Source organism: Liolophura sinensis, chromosome 5 (assembly GCF_032854445.1).
Source record: "Liolophura sinensis isolate JHLJ2023 chromosome 5, CUHK_Ljap_v2, whole genome shotgun sequence".
Lineage (NCBI taxonomy): Eukaryota > Metazoa > Mollusca > Polyplacophora > Chitonida > Chitonidae > Liolophura > Liolophura sinensis.
This window is the reverse complement of record NC_088299.1, coordinates 17,045,511-17,059,455: the sequence shown is the minus strand read 5'-3', so window position 1 is coordinate 17,059,455 and position 13,945 is coordinate 17,045,511. Positions and strand designations below refer to the sequence as shown.

Below are 13,945 nucleotides of genomic sequence, written 5' to 3'. Positions count from 1 at the left end.
TTATTTTCCGAAAAGAGATAATCGCATAAACCCTATCGGGTACATGATTGAAAGTTGCCTTTTTTAAAAAGAAAATGTGAACAGAAAGACTGCCATTGCTTTTGAATGTCACAAATTCACTTGGAGTTATATTTGGACATCACTGACTGCGTCTTTCCTGGAGAAAGATAGCTTGACCTTATTTGTCGTGGGTTGAATTGTTCTTCTTTCTACATTTGCCCAGAACAGATGGAGTTGGAGAATGATAGCTTGACGTTACTCGTCGTGGGTTGATTTGTTCTACATTCTACATTTGCCCAGAACAGATGGAGTTGGAGAATGATAGCTTGACGTTACTCGTCGTGTGTTGATTTGTTCTACTTTCTACATTTGCCCAGAACAGATGGAGTTGGAGAATGATAGCTTGAAGTTACTCGTCGTGGGTTGATTTGTTCTACATTCTACATTTGCCTAGAACAGATGGAGTTGGAGAATGATAGCTTGAAGTTACTCGTCGTGGGTTGATTTGTTCTACTTTCTACATTTGTCAAGAACAGATGGAATTCCAGCCCTAACATGCAAAAACAAGCCGCACAGTGACATGTCATTCTGAAAGTGTATTAACAACAATAAGAAACAATATGACAATAGGGTAATATGACAGCATTTTCTCCTTAAGATTCACTTCACTTAATTCAGAGCTAGCAACAGAAAAATATTAGAAAAATATTTATTATCTGAATTGGACTTCAGCAGAAGATTAGGAAAAACGTCTCGTTCTAGGATTTTTAAGATGCCGTATTTCACCGGTTACCATTTGCCAGTTATTGCACTGTCGTCATTGCTCTGTTTTTTCTCTCTGTGCTGTATGCCTTAATCATATTCCTGTTTATCTGGTGACGAGACTTCATCTGATGTTGTAACAACCAGTGTCGATGTTAAACCAGTAATGAAGTAGCTCACCAAAAATAACCAGCAGTGAACAAATAAAACACCCAGTGGTGAAATAAAACCACTAGTGAAATAAAAATGACCAGTACTTACATACCAGTTATGACACAAAAATCAACCAGTAATGATATAAAACGTGTTTTTTTTTTCAATGGGAAGCTAAAAATTGGGAAATCATTTTTCTGCCCAATGGAGTCATCACATTTACAGTGTTAGCCAACAACGCTTCAAGGTGCTGATCTAAACAAACACACCTTTGTCCTAAACCCAAAAATCGTTGATAACAGGTGCAGTTTGTAGTATAAACATTTATATTTCTTGCAGGAACGTACAATGTTATTTAACCTATTCTGATGATAGTCAAAATTTTATATACTCAGCATGACCAACAGTTTCATGTCACGTTACACAAATGACCTGTTTTTCTCCACTCGTCAAATAAAAGATAAAGAAAATTAAAAGGGGTATATCTAAATTCGTATATGAAAAAATCCAATTTTATGTCACCACTCTTTGTTTTTTACTTCAGGACTGGCATTTCAGAACTGCTTCATTTTTATTTCCTAGTTGTTTTATTTCATTACTAGTTAGTTACTTTGTGAGTTTTTTCTGTACAGGAGTTTTGTATCACCACTGGTTGTAACAGATGTCTTTCCTCGTCATCCGGATCACGTTGTATTCAATCTGGAACCATTGTGTCCGGGAGCTAGAGTATATTATTGTTGTTCAGACATTTTTCAGACATGTCACAGTGCTGCTTGTTTTGCAAGTTGGAGTTGCAGCTTCATCTGTTATCGACCAATGTAGAAGGCAGATGGCAATGTTTAGGCTGCGGCTCTACGGTGCGCCTGGCGATGGTTCGAAGAGCACGAAATTGTATTATTAAATAAAAGTCAGCTAAATGCATGAATTTAAAGATCTAGCTCGTTAGCTGCAAACTTTAGCACGACAGTCCTGTTGTCTCGCTCTCTAGATAACTTTTGATCCGCTCATAAGTGTATACGAACATGTTGAAACTTTATTAGCATTTTAAAATCAGCATATGTCAAAGTACCTTTTTCGTCAAAAATTCATTCTCGTACTCGACATGACATAGGAAAAATCACATCTGATGTTAATTAGTGGTTTAGTACATAAGCTGAACACTCAAAAATTGGTTTTTAGTGATTAGATTGTCATAAGGAATGTATAAAATGAGTTTTATCCTCATGCACCGATGCACCGTGACCGATAAAATTAGTTTTGGGGTACTTATCACGCCGCCCCGAAAGGACTGTGCACGGCTGCAGCACTTAAGAAGCACCATTTTGGTGTTTTCACACGTTTTCACGCATGTTCATTGTGTTAAACTTTTCGTACACGACCTGACCGATAAACCTCTGCAGGCTCCTGGACTATGTTACATTGGCAAGATTTGTCTACACACAAATCTATGCGTCGAAATAGACATTCTACCATACCTTCAGACAGACCAGTAAGTCCAAACGTTTTACTATTGCTGCAGAATTAATAATGCGTGGAAATTCATAGGAGGAAAACCTTCCTATGAACCTTTATATGTGCTTATATTAGCATGACAGTAATATTTAATTCTTCATCCGAACTGTCACTTGTGCATGAGATAAACCACCAACCTTCGGTAAGTTAGTGACTAACTTGCCCACATGAACAGCAGGTCTTGACGAATGTGAAGATGGCGCAGGCTGGCCATAGCTGTCATCTGATGCTTAATGGGATGACTGTATGTACATGTATAGCAGCCGTTTAGGCCCCGGATGCTATGAATGTTTTAAAAGCGTTTTGAGCCAACAAAAGTACAAATATTAAACTGATATGAACGAAACTTGCAAAATTGGGAGCTCCAGCCGTCTTCATGTGGCTGGTGACTGAGGCGTGGCACTGAAGGCCTGACCCAAGCCAGATCCGAGCTATGTAAAAACACACCATTCTTTGCTAGGTGTTCATAACGCTGCAGTGTTTGTGAATTACGGTATCTGTTTGCTAAATTTAAGAGCACTGCTACACAAACACCATGACGTATTACACCAAACAACTAAAACAGTTTATTCATTCAGTGCTTCTTGCTTTTTTTTTCTTCTGCTATTGGTGTTTTGAATTTTGAATGTTTCACTTCTAACGTGGTGGTCTGTTTTCTGAGAGGAGAACACTTAAGTAAGCACCACCCTGCACCAGGTACCTGAAAAACCTGCCAATTTATAATCACAGCAGGAATAGTGCCGAGAGCTGGATTTGAGCCTGGGACCTCACTGGTCACTGTTAAAGCTACATGCACGTACACCGCTTCTAAAGAGACACATGAAATGTTTGCTTGTTTCTTAGTATTCAATTTATGAGGTGTAATACTTATTTGTTTGGTGTTTTACGCCGTACTCAAGAATATTTCACTCATACGAGGGTGGCCAGCATTATGGTGGGAGGAAACCGGCATAGCCGGGAAAGTCACGACCATCCTCAGGTTTCTGGCAGACCTTCTGAGGTGTAATAACACACATGTATAAATGTACAAAATACCTTCTCAGCTTTGTTCTTGGAGTGTAAAAATGGCTTAAAACTAGTTCTCTGAAGGCTTCAGGAGTCAATTCAGAAATAAGTACTGGTGGGTTGCAGTCGTGCCAGCAACCCTGGTCAGGAAATGCTGGGAGGAAAGCTGGTGGAGGGAAACCCACGGCTATTTGCAGGTTGCTTACAGACCTTTCTAAGAACCACAAGCATAAGTCTTTGCTAGGCTTGACTCCACTTGGGATGAAACGCCAGGCATCCTGTTTACCATGCAAACATAGATCCCATGACCTTAATATTTGCTACAGCAGTGATGTCTTGGGAAGACCTTTTGTTGGTAAGACAATCTGAAGTATTTTCTTCTCTAAATCAAATTTATCTGCATAAACGAATGACGATACACAGATGGATGTAAATAATGAATATCTTACGTCGGGAAACACAACACACAACTTATCTCTGTTTTTTAAATGATGGGATGTTTAATTCCTCTGCAAATTCAGACAGGAACCTGATGATTTAACAACACAAAAATGTATATATATATATATATGTCTGATGATTCACAATATAAATCATGAAGTCCATCAGCAATATCACTGCAGTCAGCAAAAAACCAAAGCTAATTGCCACAAATTAAACAACTTCAATTCCCCTTAGTTTCTGTAGCCCAGACAATAGGAACATTTTTATAGGGTTATTCATGCTGCCCTAGAGTCTCTAATGTGGAAAGGTTACACCGTCATGTAAGGACGTAGTCATGTGACCATTTGTCTGGGTATTACATGTATACACTCTATCAAGTAAACTCCACGGAGAAAACACACATACGACACTGCTGTATTCAAAATTTATCACATCAGTTATGGAAGCTCTCTACAACCTCTCATTGCATATCCCACATTGCATGATTTCTTGACACTATTGCTTCTGTATGGCTTGATCATCAATAATTTGTAGTGCTATCAGGGTACATGTATACACATGCTGTTCTAGTCATATTTCGACATTATTATACAATAAATATGTTCTAAAAATTCAAAAATATACAAACATTCATAGGTTATAAAATGTTTTGACCCGGAAACAATTTTTTCACAAGATGAAACTAATTATTATGGATTTCTGAACAAAAACATGAATGTAATTTTTAAACAAAAGAAACAAAAATGGAACATGAACATGGCAAATAGGTGTGACTGGATACAAAATTTAACTGACACAGACACAAAGGAAATGAAGACAATGAGGGATTAAAGAGGAAAGAAAAAAAAGAAAAAAAAAGAAAAAGGAAAACAAAAAGCAAAAATGAACAGGAAAGTAGTTTAACTTTTAACTTGACAAATTTTGTGAAAAAAAAAGAAAACCAAAAAAAAAAAAAAAAACCAACCCAAACATATCAAATGTATTTAAGAACTTAATTTTTTTCAGACTTCACAAACATTTTAAGACAAAAAATATAATTCATAGGATAAGAATTTTTTTTAAGGAACATTATAAACCTATTTCTAAATATTTTTGTAAATTATTTTAAAACAGTAATAAAACCTTCCACACATGTACCAAGAATTGTTTTTCTCGGAAGTTGTTTAAAATTTTTATCATTTCAAACTTGAAAACAATGTTAAAACCTTAGGAGTTTAAGTATAACACTTATCACTTTAATTTCACTTTGTGAGGTACATCATCAGGAGCACAAACATTTTCAAAAAATCATGTACACGTACTTTCAATACACTATGATTTCTCTCAGCACATATCACCTAATTTATACAAATATTGCATTTTTCTGTAAATATGATAAATGACATCCACTTCTGTTTCACGAGATCCAGGGTGTGATCCAAGAGATGATACCTCCAAAACCTGATACAGGTAAGTAATGCCCCAGCAATTTCCTCAAATGCTGGATTTAAATAAAAATTGTCTCCTTCAGCCTCACCATGTATGAGGCAGAATATTTTTCACAACTTCAAAACGTTTTGATTAACACTCAGCATATACTGGATATCATAAAGATTAAAGTATTTGTATAATATGACTTGGTCACATTATAAACTCTACATGACTGTTTAATGGCTGTTAGGCTAGGTAAATCACATCACAATTTTACAAGCATACTGATGAATGGCACAGCACAGTATATCACACCTGGCAAGTCAATGGCACTACCACAGTTATTTCCCTTTACTTCTGTTGCTCTCTACTAAAACTACTTAAAACTTTGATCATCAAATGTTGCAAGTTGTTGAACTGTACGGAAAGCCATAATGTTCCTAAAATCTAAAATCAGGTCTTGTTTAATGTGCTTTATAAACAAGCTGGGTGTACACATGCACATTTGTGTTAGTATCAATGTTTGCATGGATTGGTTTCAGTGAATTTGTACCAGTGAGTGAATCTGTATCAGTGTGTCAGTAAATCAATTTGTGTCAGTGAATCTGTATCAGTGTCAGTAAATCAATTTGTGTCAGTGAATCTGTATCAGTGTGTCAGTATGTCAATTTGTGTCAGTGAATCTACATCAGTGTGTCAGTTTGTTTCAGTGAATCTGTATCAGTGTCACTAAGTCAATTTGTGTCAGTGAATCTACATCAGTGTGTCAGTTTGTGTCAGTGAATCTGTATCAGTATGTCAATTTGTGTCAGTGAATTTGTATCAGTGTCACTAAGTCAATTTGTGTCAGTGAATCTGTATCAGTGTCACTAAGTCAATTTGTGTCAGTGAATCTGTATCAGTGTGTCAGTACATTAATTTGTATCAGTGTGTCTGTGAATCTGTATCGGTGTGTCTGTATGTCAATTTGTATCAGTGTGTCAGTTAGTCTGTATCGGTGTGTGAATCTGCATCGGTGTGTCTGTATGTCAATTTGTATCAGTGTGTCAGTTAGTCTGTATCAGTGTGTGAACTTGTATCAGCATGTTAAAAGCCCTTACAAAACCCCACACAAAACCCCATACCAAACCAACACTCCAGTTGACAAGAATTCTGTACGCAACATGGAATTTGCACCCAGGTTATGGTGTTTTACCCTGAAATACAGAACATCCACCGCCCAATGGGGTGTTTGTACATTTGGACAGACGTGCTAAGTTTCCACCCACAACTTTGTCCTGCACCCCCGTCTCCTTGAGTCACACTGCAGTTGTGCAAAGTTACTCTCCACCAAACTTGCACTTGTCATCCACTGAGACTGATGATGCAGACAAGGTTATGTATGGTTCTATTTGGAATTTTTACACAAGGATTTATCATTAGAAACTACTGACTTTCCCTGTACACCTGTTCCCTGTTTTAAGAGGGAACTGCACGTAGGTAAAACTAGGTGTCTACACTAGAGAACAATCTGCCAAGTTGTCTTGTCAAAGATCTGGGGCTCACCCAAATGATAAAATCGTGAACACTTATTACAGTACATGCCCTCAAATTACAGCCTACCCAATACAATCACCGTGTAGATCAGATAGTCTGTTTGACCACCGAATGGCAAAAAAGCGCCGGCGTTCTGAACTGCATACACACCCCAAGTCTATAACGCAAAACAATAGCTGAACTCAATATCTGATAGGTTCTACGTGAGCTCTCAAATTTCAGCAATAATGAAACAGCTAAGGTAAAAAAAAGCTCTTCTTGGGATATACATCACAGAAATGTCACTTTCCAGGACAGCATCAGACGCATGTTGCATCACGCACTTCCGCTTTCCTGCACTAAGTTAAAGGCCTTTCTGTAGTGACCTGTACTTGATCTATCCAGCACTGAATCAGCACATGGAAATCTGTAGTTTCATTTTCTAGCACTGATAACACATGTAGTTTGTAAAACAACATCTTTACCATTCCAGTAGTGAATCAGTTCACATGTGGAAATGCTGTAGGTATAGTAGGTCAATTTTCAGCACTGAATCAGACTTAAACATGTTTTCATTTTTCAGCACTGAATCAGACTTAAACATGTTTTCATTTTTCAGCACCGAATCAGACCTAAATATTTTGTCATTTTTCCAGCAATGAATCAGACCTAAACATGTTTTCATTTTTCCAGCACTGAATCAGACCTAAATATTTTGTCATTTTCCCAGCACTGAATCAGACCTAAACAGGTTTTCATTTTTCCAGCACTGAAGCAGACCTAAACATGTTTTCATTTTTCCAGCACTTAATCAGACCTAAACATGTTTTCATTTTCCCAGCACTAAATCAGACTCCAGGTGACAACAATGTCATAGAGTGTCCCAGATAAATCTGAGTCAGTGCTGGAGATGTTCTCACATTTGCAGCAGTGACTCAGACATATGTGGGAAACTGTATTTTCACTCTCTGACTAACAGTAAACACAGGATAAATGGCATCTTTGAACATTTTTTTGCTGACAAACTTTTTTCCCTGGAGGGTATCTCCCCAGGAGGTGCTTGTGATCATGTAGGCTAGCACTATGTAATCTTCAGCTTCCAGGTTTACGTACATCGTCACAGAGAGAGGCAGGTTTTCCAGGGGCATCAAACTCTCCACCTTACTGTCATGGACAAACACGAGGTTACCCCCGGAGCAGACAAGCCCATACGAGTTCCGATTCATTCCTACCAGGTCTTTGATATTCAGCACCTCACTGCCCACCCCTACCCCAAATAAGTAGCCGGTTTTAACGTCCCCGATGTGACTGCTGTTCTTCTCTATGGTTACAGTCCATGCCACGCTTCGGGACAGCTGCTCAGCGGTGAAGGTAGTGGAGTTGAACCCCCAGGTCATTAAGCACTTGTTCTGAATGCGAGGCGCATCCACTTTACCTGGGGAGGTGGGTGATTGGAAGGCTGGCCGAATCTCGGTACAGCGATGGGACTCGTTTCCTAGTAATAAATCAAAGGAAACAAGTTTAGCTGATTTTTTTATTTGCCTGTCTTTTGTTTACTGCATACTCTAGAACGCAAACAATACAGAGAAGTAGGGTATACCAATTCCGTGTCCAAGACCGGGATTGAATCCCCACCATATACGCCTGGTCTAGCTGCAGGATCAAGTTTGAGTACAAACACAAGTACAAGTCATCAATAAACATCTCCCAACTTTAATTTAACTTTTAAGGAAAGCGTGAACTGTTCATCACACAATACTATTCCTAAAGTGCAGGAAAAATTTGATTCTGGAGAAAAGTTAAAATAAAGATTATCACCTACGTTAATAAAGTGGGAAAAAGGATAAATGTCAAACCGGACCTTAACATGAGAAAATAAGCGACAAGTTTCTTACGTAGGAAGAGATCAATTGTGGATTCAGTTTTGTTCCTGAATTGAGCCAGACTGGACTTGAGCTCCTTCTGAATTGTCTTGTCTTTGAGCACTGATTCACAAAGCTCCTCTGAACTGGTTAGGCTACAAGACAAAATGTTACCATACAACCAAACTTACAACAGCATGCCTAACAGTAACTGAACCATCATGGCACAGTTGTAGCTCAATGAACTCTGTGAGCCATTCCAGCCAGATACTAAAATTGAAACGCATGCAACAGATTGAATTCTTAACGATCTCATATGAATGATTAGTGTCTACTCCCATGCTAAATAATAGTACATTTATTCAGTAATATTACATTTACAGTAATAGTGGCCACTTTTATGGGTTGAGGAAACTGCAGTGCTGAGAGTAAAACACTAGCCTTTGGCAACTATTTGCCAAACTTTAATGTGAATATCTAATCCAGCTTAATGTGTCTGTCACATTTGATTCTACTAATAAAGCTACACAACCTCATGTAACACTATGAAAACTATCTTATATCAGTGTTTCTTGTTGCTTGCTGCCACTTGGGCCTGAAGATGAATACAGAGGGATCACACATCTTCAAAGCTCACAAAAATATGGTTGAAATAAGGAAAACTTGATATGAAACCCCATTCATTCATCTTCAAAAGAACCAACTCAGAAAGAGAATATGATGTGATATGATATGTACAACTGAAATACCAACATCTCTTACCCAACCCATCTTTCATGCATGGCCCATCTTTCAACAAATTTCTCACTTTTTTTGTGTCTTTGACTTGTTTTATGGGGTGATGCCCAAAACTCATTACATGCCAGACCACAAGAAGCATTATCTGACATTATCTGATTGATGTTTGATGAGAACTCTGCCCATTCGGGCTGCAGTGAAACCAACACTTCAGCCAAACAAGATCCCACACACTGATGTCATTGCAACAATAAGTATAAGAGACATACTGTTCAGAGAACTGTCGGACGTGCTTCCTGATGGGCTCCACCTCCGTGGCTCTTTCCAGCAGCGTGTTCGTTCCATCTTCCTCCAGCATCTTCTTACACGTTTCCGTCATATTGTCCATCCTCTTGAGCCGTCGTCGGTTGTCGTCAATCTGCGTCCTCAGCTGCTTGTTCAGGCTGGACTTTAACTCACCCAGGTGAGCCAACGTGGCATCTTTCTGCTGCCTTAATGTCGCGACAATGTCGTCCACAAATCGCCGGTACTGGTACTCCACTTTCTGAGCTGCATCGCGGTGAAGGCTCTGTACAACAATGTAGCAAAGCATGCTGTATAAGTACAATACAGAATTTGTATTCAACTCTGATTACATTGTACTTCTGATCCAATATTAAATCTTTCTCTCTTCTTACGTCAAAACTGGCTTAACTAAAACATTCTGACATATATTAAATCTATCAAAATTGATACATAAATTTCATATTGCAACATGCTATCACAAAAGGATGTGATGTTCCGGCAACTTGATCCAACATTTGTTGTTGTGATTGTTTCTGTATTAATGCTAATTTGACGATGGATCTTAACAACGTGAGAAATGGCTAACAAACATGGGACTAACAAACCCATGTCGGAGTGACTGAGTCATATTGCAGCCTGAATAAATCCCACCCACCCCTGAAACTCTTTCAAACCATACATCTAACAGTTCACCTCTGTTTCATCTAAGACCTCTTCTAGTTTATGATTCTGCTCAGACAACTTGGATAACATCATCTCCAAACTGTCCTTGCTCTGACTCACGGAAGCCTGTAAACAACAACAACAACAATAAAATGTAGCATTATATACATGTACTAGAAAAGCAATCAGACTGAATACACGTAAGCAGCTTATATGTACATGCAAAACCAAATTCATATCCATCATCCAGTCACAACAATGTGAACAAAACTGATCAAGGGAGGTAATCCAACCCTGATCCAATCTCAGGGATTCCCTGTCAAAAGCTGAGGATCATGACATGCATACCTCTTTACTACTGATCCACTTAGTACAAACAAAAAAGTCCAGATATTGACTGGTTGACAGCTGGTAGTTAACTGTTCCCACAAGCTTTACACTGGGCTTCTATTTCAGCACACGAATGAGTACAAGGCCATGACTGCCTCACAAGAGTTTAGTTTTATACCTTATTATAATTTGGAAACTAGAATCAATGCGACACATTTTTAGCAGTTTAGCAGTAAACCTACATGTGCACACATATGATAAGAGACACTTATTAACTCAGTGGGAACCTGGTCACGGACTATGGACTCAGGAAAGGCAAGATCTGTTCAGAATTTATTTACTTTAAAGGAACCGGCCCCGATAGGTAGAGTGTCCGCTTCGGGAGCGGTAGATCCAGGATAAATCCTGGGTTGATTCACACCTAAGACCTTAAAAGAGGAAGTTGTAACTTCCTCGCTTGGCGTTCAGCATGAAGGGGATAGTGCAACGACTGGTTGAAATATATATCAGTACAATGGCTCGTGCAGGGCAGCTTACTTGCCTTCAGCAAGCCGTCTCAGTGAAGCAGCACTAGGTAAAAGAGCAGTGGAAATCTGTCCTGCAACAAGGAGGCACATTACATGCACTCTAAGGATTCCTTCACTGTCATATATAAAATTGTTAAGTACGACGTTAAACCCCATGCACTCATTTACTTAAAGGGTTTTTCAGTGAAAAAAAGTTATCTTCACTCCCACCAAGTTCACAGTAGTTGGAAACTCTCTAACTCACATGTCTTTGTAACATAAGCATATGAAGAGTACTAAATACTCTGCTGATGGTCAGTATGTCAACAGAACCCTGTCCCTCCCAGCCTCTACAACAACAACTCTTTCCCTCCCCTGGGGCACCCACCTTTGTCTGTTTGAGGGCTGTTTCCTGGTCCACCACCTGATGCCCAGAGTGTTTGCCCATGCCCTCACACACACACAAGGGACAGACGAGCACCTGGCACACACGACAAAATATAGAGACGGCTTCACTCTCATGGTCCTTACACAACACTTCCTTCACTTCCTGGCTCACTTTGACTGGGCGTGTCAGTTTGTGCCGGGCTAAAGCCCCGCGCTTAGGGTGGAACTTCTCCAGACACACTTTGCAATAGAGAACTCCACACTGCTGGCAGAACCACATGGCCTTAGCAGGTGGCTTAGTTTCACACAGTCCACAGTTTTCATTGGTTGCCTCATCCTTGAAGACGGGTGCATCAAACACGGGCGTTTCTGTAGGGCTATGAGGGTGTTCGAATGACGCGTCTAAACTGCGACTTTTGGTCAATGTTTGCACTTTAATCTCCTGATAACGAAACACTACATTTTCCAGTGCTAAATTCCTAGGCAAACGCGAGATCTTTTCTCCTGATACACTGTGCTGCTTTCTACATGAGGGACACTCAAGACCTGGAAAGTCACAAATCAACAAATGTTAGTTATATTTGCTTTTGTAAACCTAATAATTGTCTAATGGAACAAGTCACCATAAGGTTTAACAAATAGGACACATGGATACATTCCGATGAAGGGATTGAAGTGCAGATACACAGACGGCATTCCCATTTCCTCTCATCACTTAAGCAGGGGACAATTATTTGATTTGATTGACCATACTTTTTACTTCATATCCAAATGTGGTCAGAGTTAAGGAAACCAGTAAAAGCCTTGTGGAGACCAACACACTCCACTTGGTACCAAATCACCTTCTTTATTAAAGCAATAGTTGAAACACAAGTAGCTGGATTTGAACAAACCACTCAAAATTCGCATGCTTTATCCTGTAAGGTCCTGGTTATCACTTATTTTTGTTATTTATTTATTTATCTGATTTGCGTTTTACGCTGTACTCAAGAATATTTCACTTCTACGACAGCCGCCAGCATTATGGTAGGAGGAAACTGGGCACTGCACGAGGGAAACCCACGGCCATAAATGGGAAGGTCTGTCAGCAACCTGTGAATGAGAGGAACACTCATTTTTGTACCGTTACAGGTAAATAATTTAATTTTCTCGAATTTACTCTTGTAAGTTGCAATCTGATGGTCAAATTTTTGTGTTTTATATTCCAATAAACCAAAAAAAAGAATGATGCCACACCCCCATTGTACTACTTTTTCGAAGAATAGAACTGACAAGAGACTGAAGAGAGTCAAATGAGAAACACTATAAAGGTACCTGCTTTCACCGGTATTATATTCACTTTCACAAACAGGAGCATCAGTGCAAGTTCTGTTGAATGTCTTGGCTGAATTTTGTAATCAGACTGTTTAATCAGTATTGCTTACTTCAGTATTAGCTCGATCACAGACATGTGCTGGGTCAGCAAGCGCATATGCATAGCCAAGTGCGAGTACACAGAATAAAAACAAGCCAGTTTGATCAAAATCACTTTCCAACTGATGTTTAAATACACTCCATTGTTTTTGGATAAGCAGTATGTTAGAAATACTGAGATATCATCCATATATTACAACTACACGTTTTGAAACCGGGATGACTAAGTCACCTGTGTAGCCTGCACACTCCCACATGTCCTTGGCGTGCAACAATGACAGCAGCTGTCTTATGAACAGCTCAAACATGTTGTCGCCCATAAAATGCATCTCACGAAATAAATTCAACCCCTTCAGCATCTTCTGCGCCCAAATCTCTGCGCAGTTCAGAATTCACCTTCTAAACATTGAATTATTCACAATTCTATTCGAAACCACCCGCCTCGTCCTTTCACTCGCTGTGCACAGGTTGTTTAGTAACGGCAGAACTTCGATCACCAATTTCATTGGCCCTAAGAATCTGATTCATGAAATGTGTATTCTGGAGCCTGCAGCGTTCCCTTCTTCAAAATAAACGACCAACAGTTCTTACAGTTTGGAATGAAAATAAAACACTAGATAACATCCTTTTATTCCTTAAATTAAATTATAAGGATTGACTGTTATATTTTTTAGGTTTACTGGGGTATAAATGAAAAAAAACGCTGTCCAAACTACACGGACTCATACAGTTTGCACTGCTGTGTAAATGTTTGCACAGCATTTTTTTCATTTATACCCAATACACCTAGAAAATATTACAGTCAATCCTTAAATATTGAACTACCTCAGTGCTATATTCACATTATATGCTAGAAGAGCTTTATATAAAACTTTACAAACCTGCTTGCCTTATTGTGCTATAATGTAGTTATGAGAAATATGACTTTAAATAAGCAGTTTTGCAATTGTGGTATGTGGT

At 38.9% G+C, this 13,945-nt stretch overlaps 1 protein-coding gene across 1 annotated transcript in view; it reads right to left on the bottom strand.

Annotated features, from left to right (window-relative positions):
* Positions 1 to 7,450: 7,450 nt before the first annotated feature.
* Positions 7,451 to 13,945, bottom strand: part of LOC135465866 (probable E3 ubiquitin-protein ligase MID2) — a 37,317-nt gene continuing 30,822 nt past the window's right edge. Inside the window, exons 4-8 of the mRNA XM_064743233.1 lie at positions 11,574 to 12,118; positions 10,380 to 10,475; positions 9,671 to 9,969; positions 8,697 to 8,818; positions 7,451 to 8,296 (exon numbers count right to left, since the gene is read on the bottom strand). Coding sequence (XP_064599303.1) covers positions 7,737 to 8,296; positions 8,697 to 8,818; positions 9,671 to 9,969; positions 10,380 to 10,475; positions 11,574 to 12,118 — 1,622 coding nt within the window. The 3' untranslated portion in view covers positions 7,451 to 7,736. The remainder of the gene's footprint in view (positions 8,297 to 8,696; positions 8,819 to 9,670; positions 9,970 to 10,379; positions 10,476 to 11,573; positions 12,119 to 13,945) is intronic.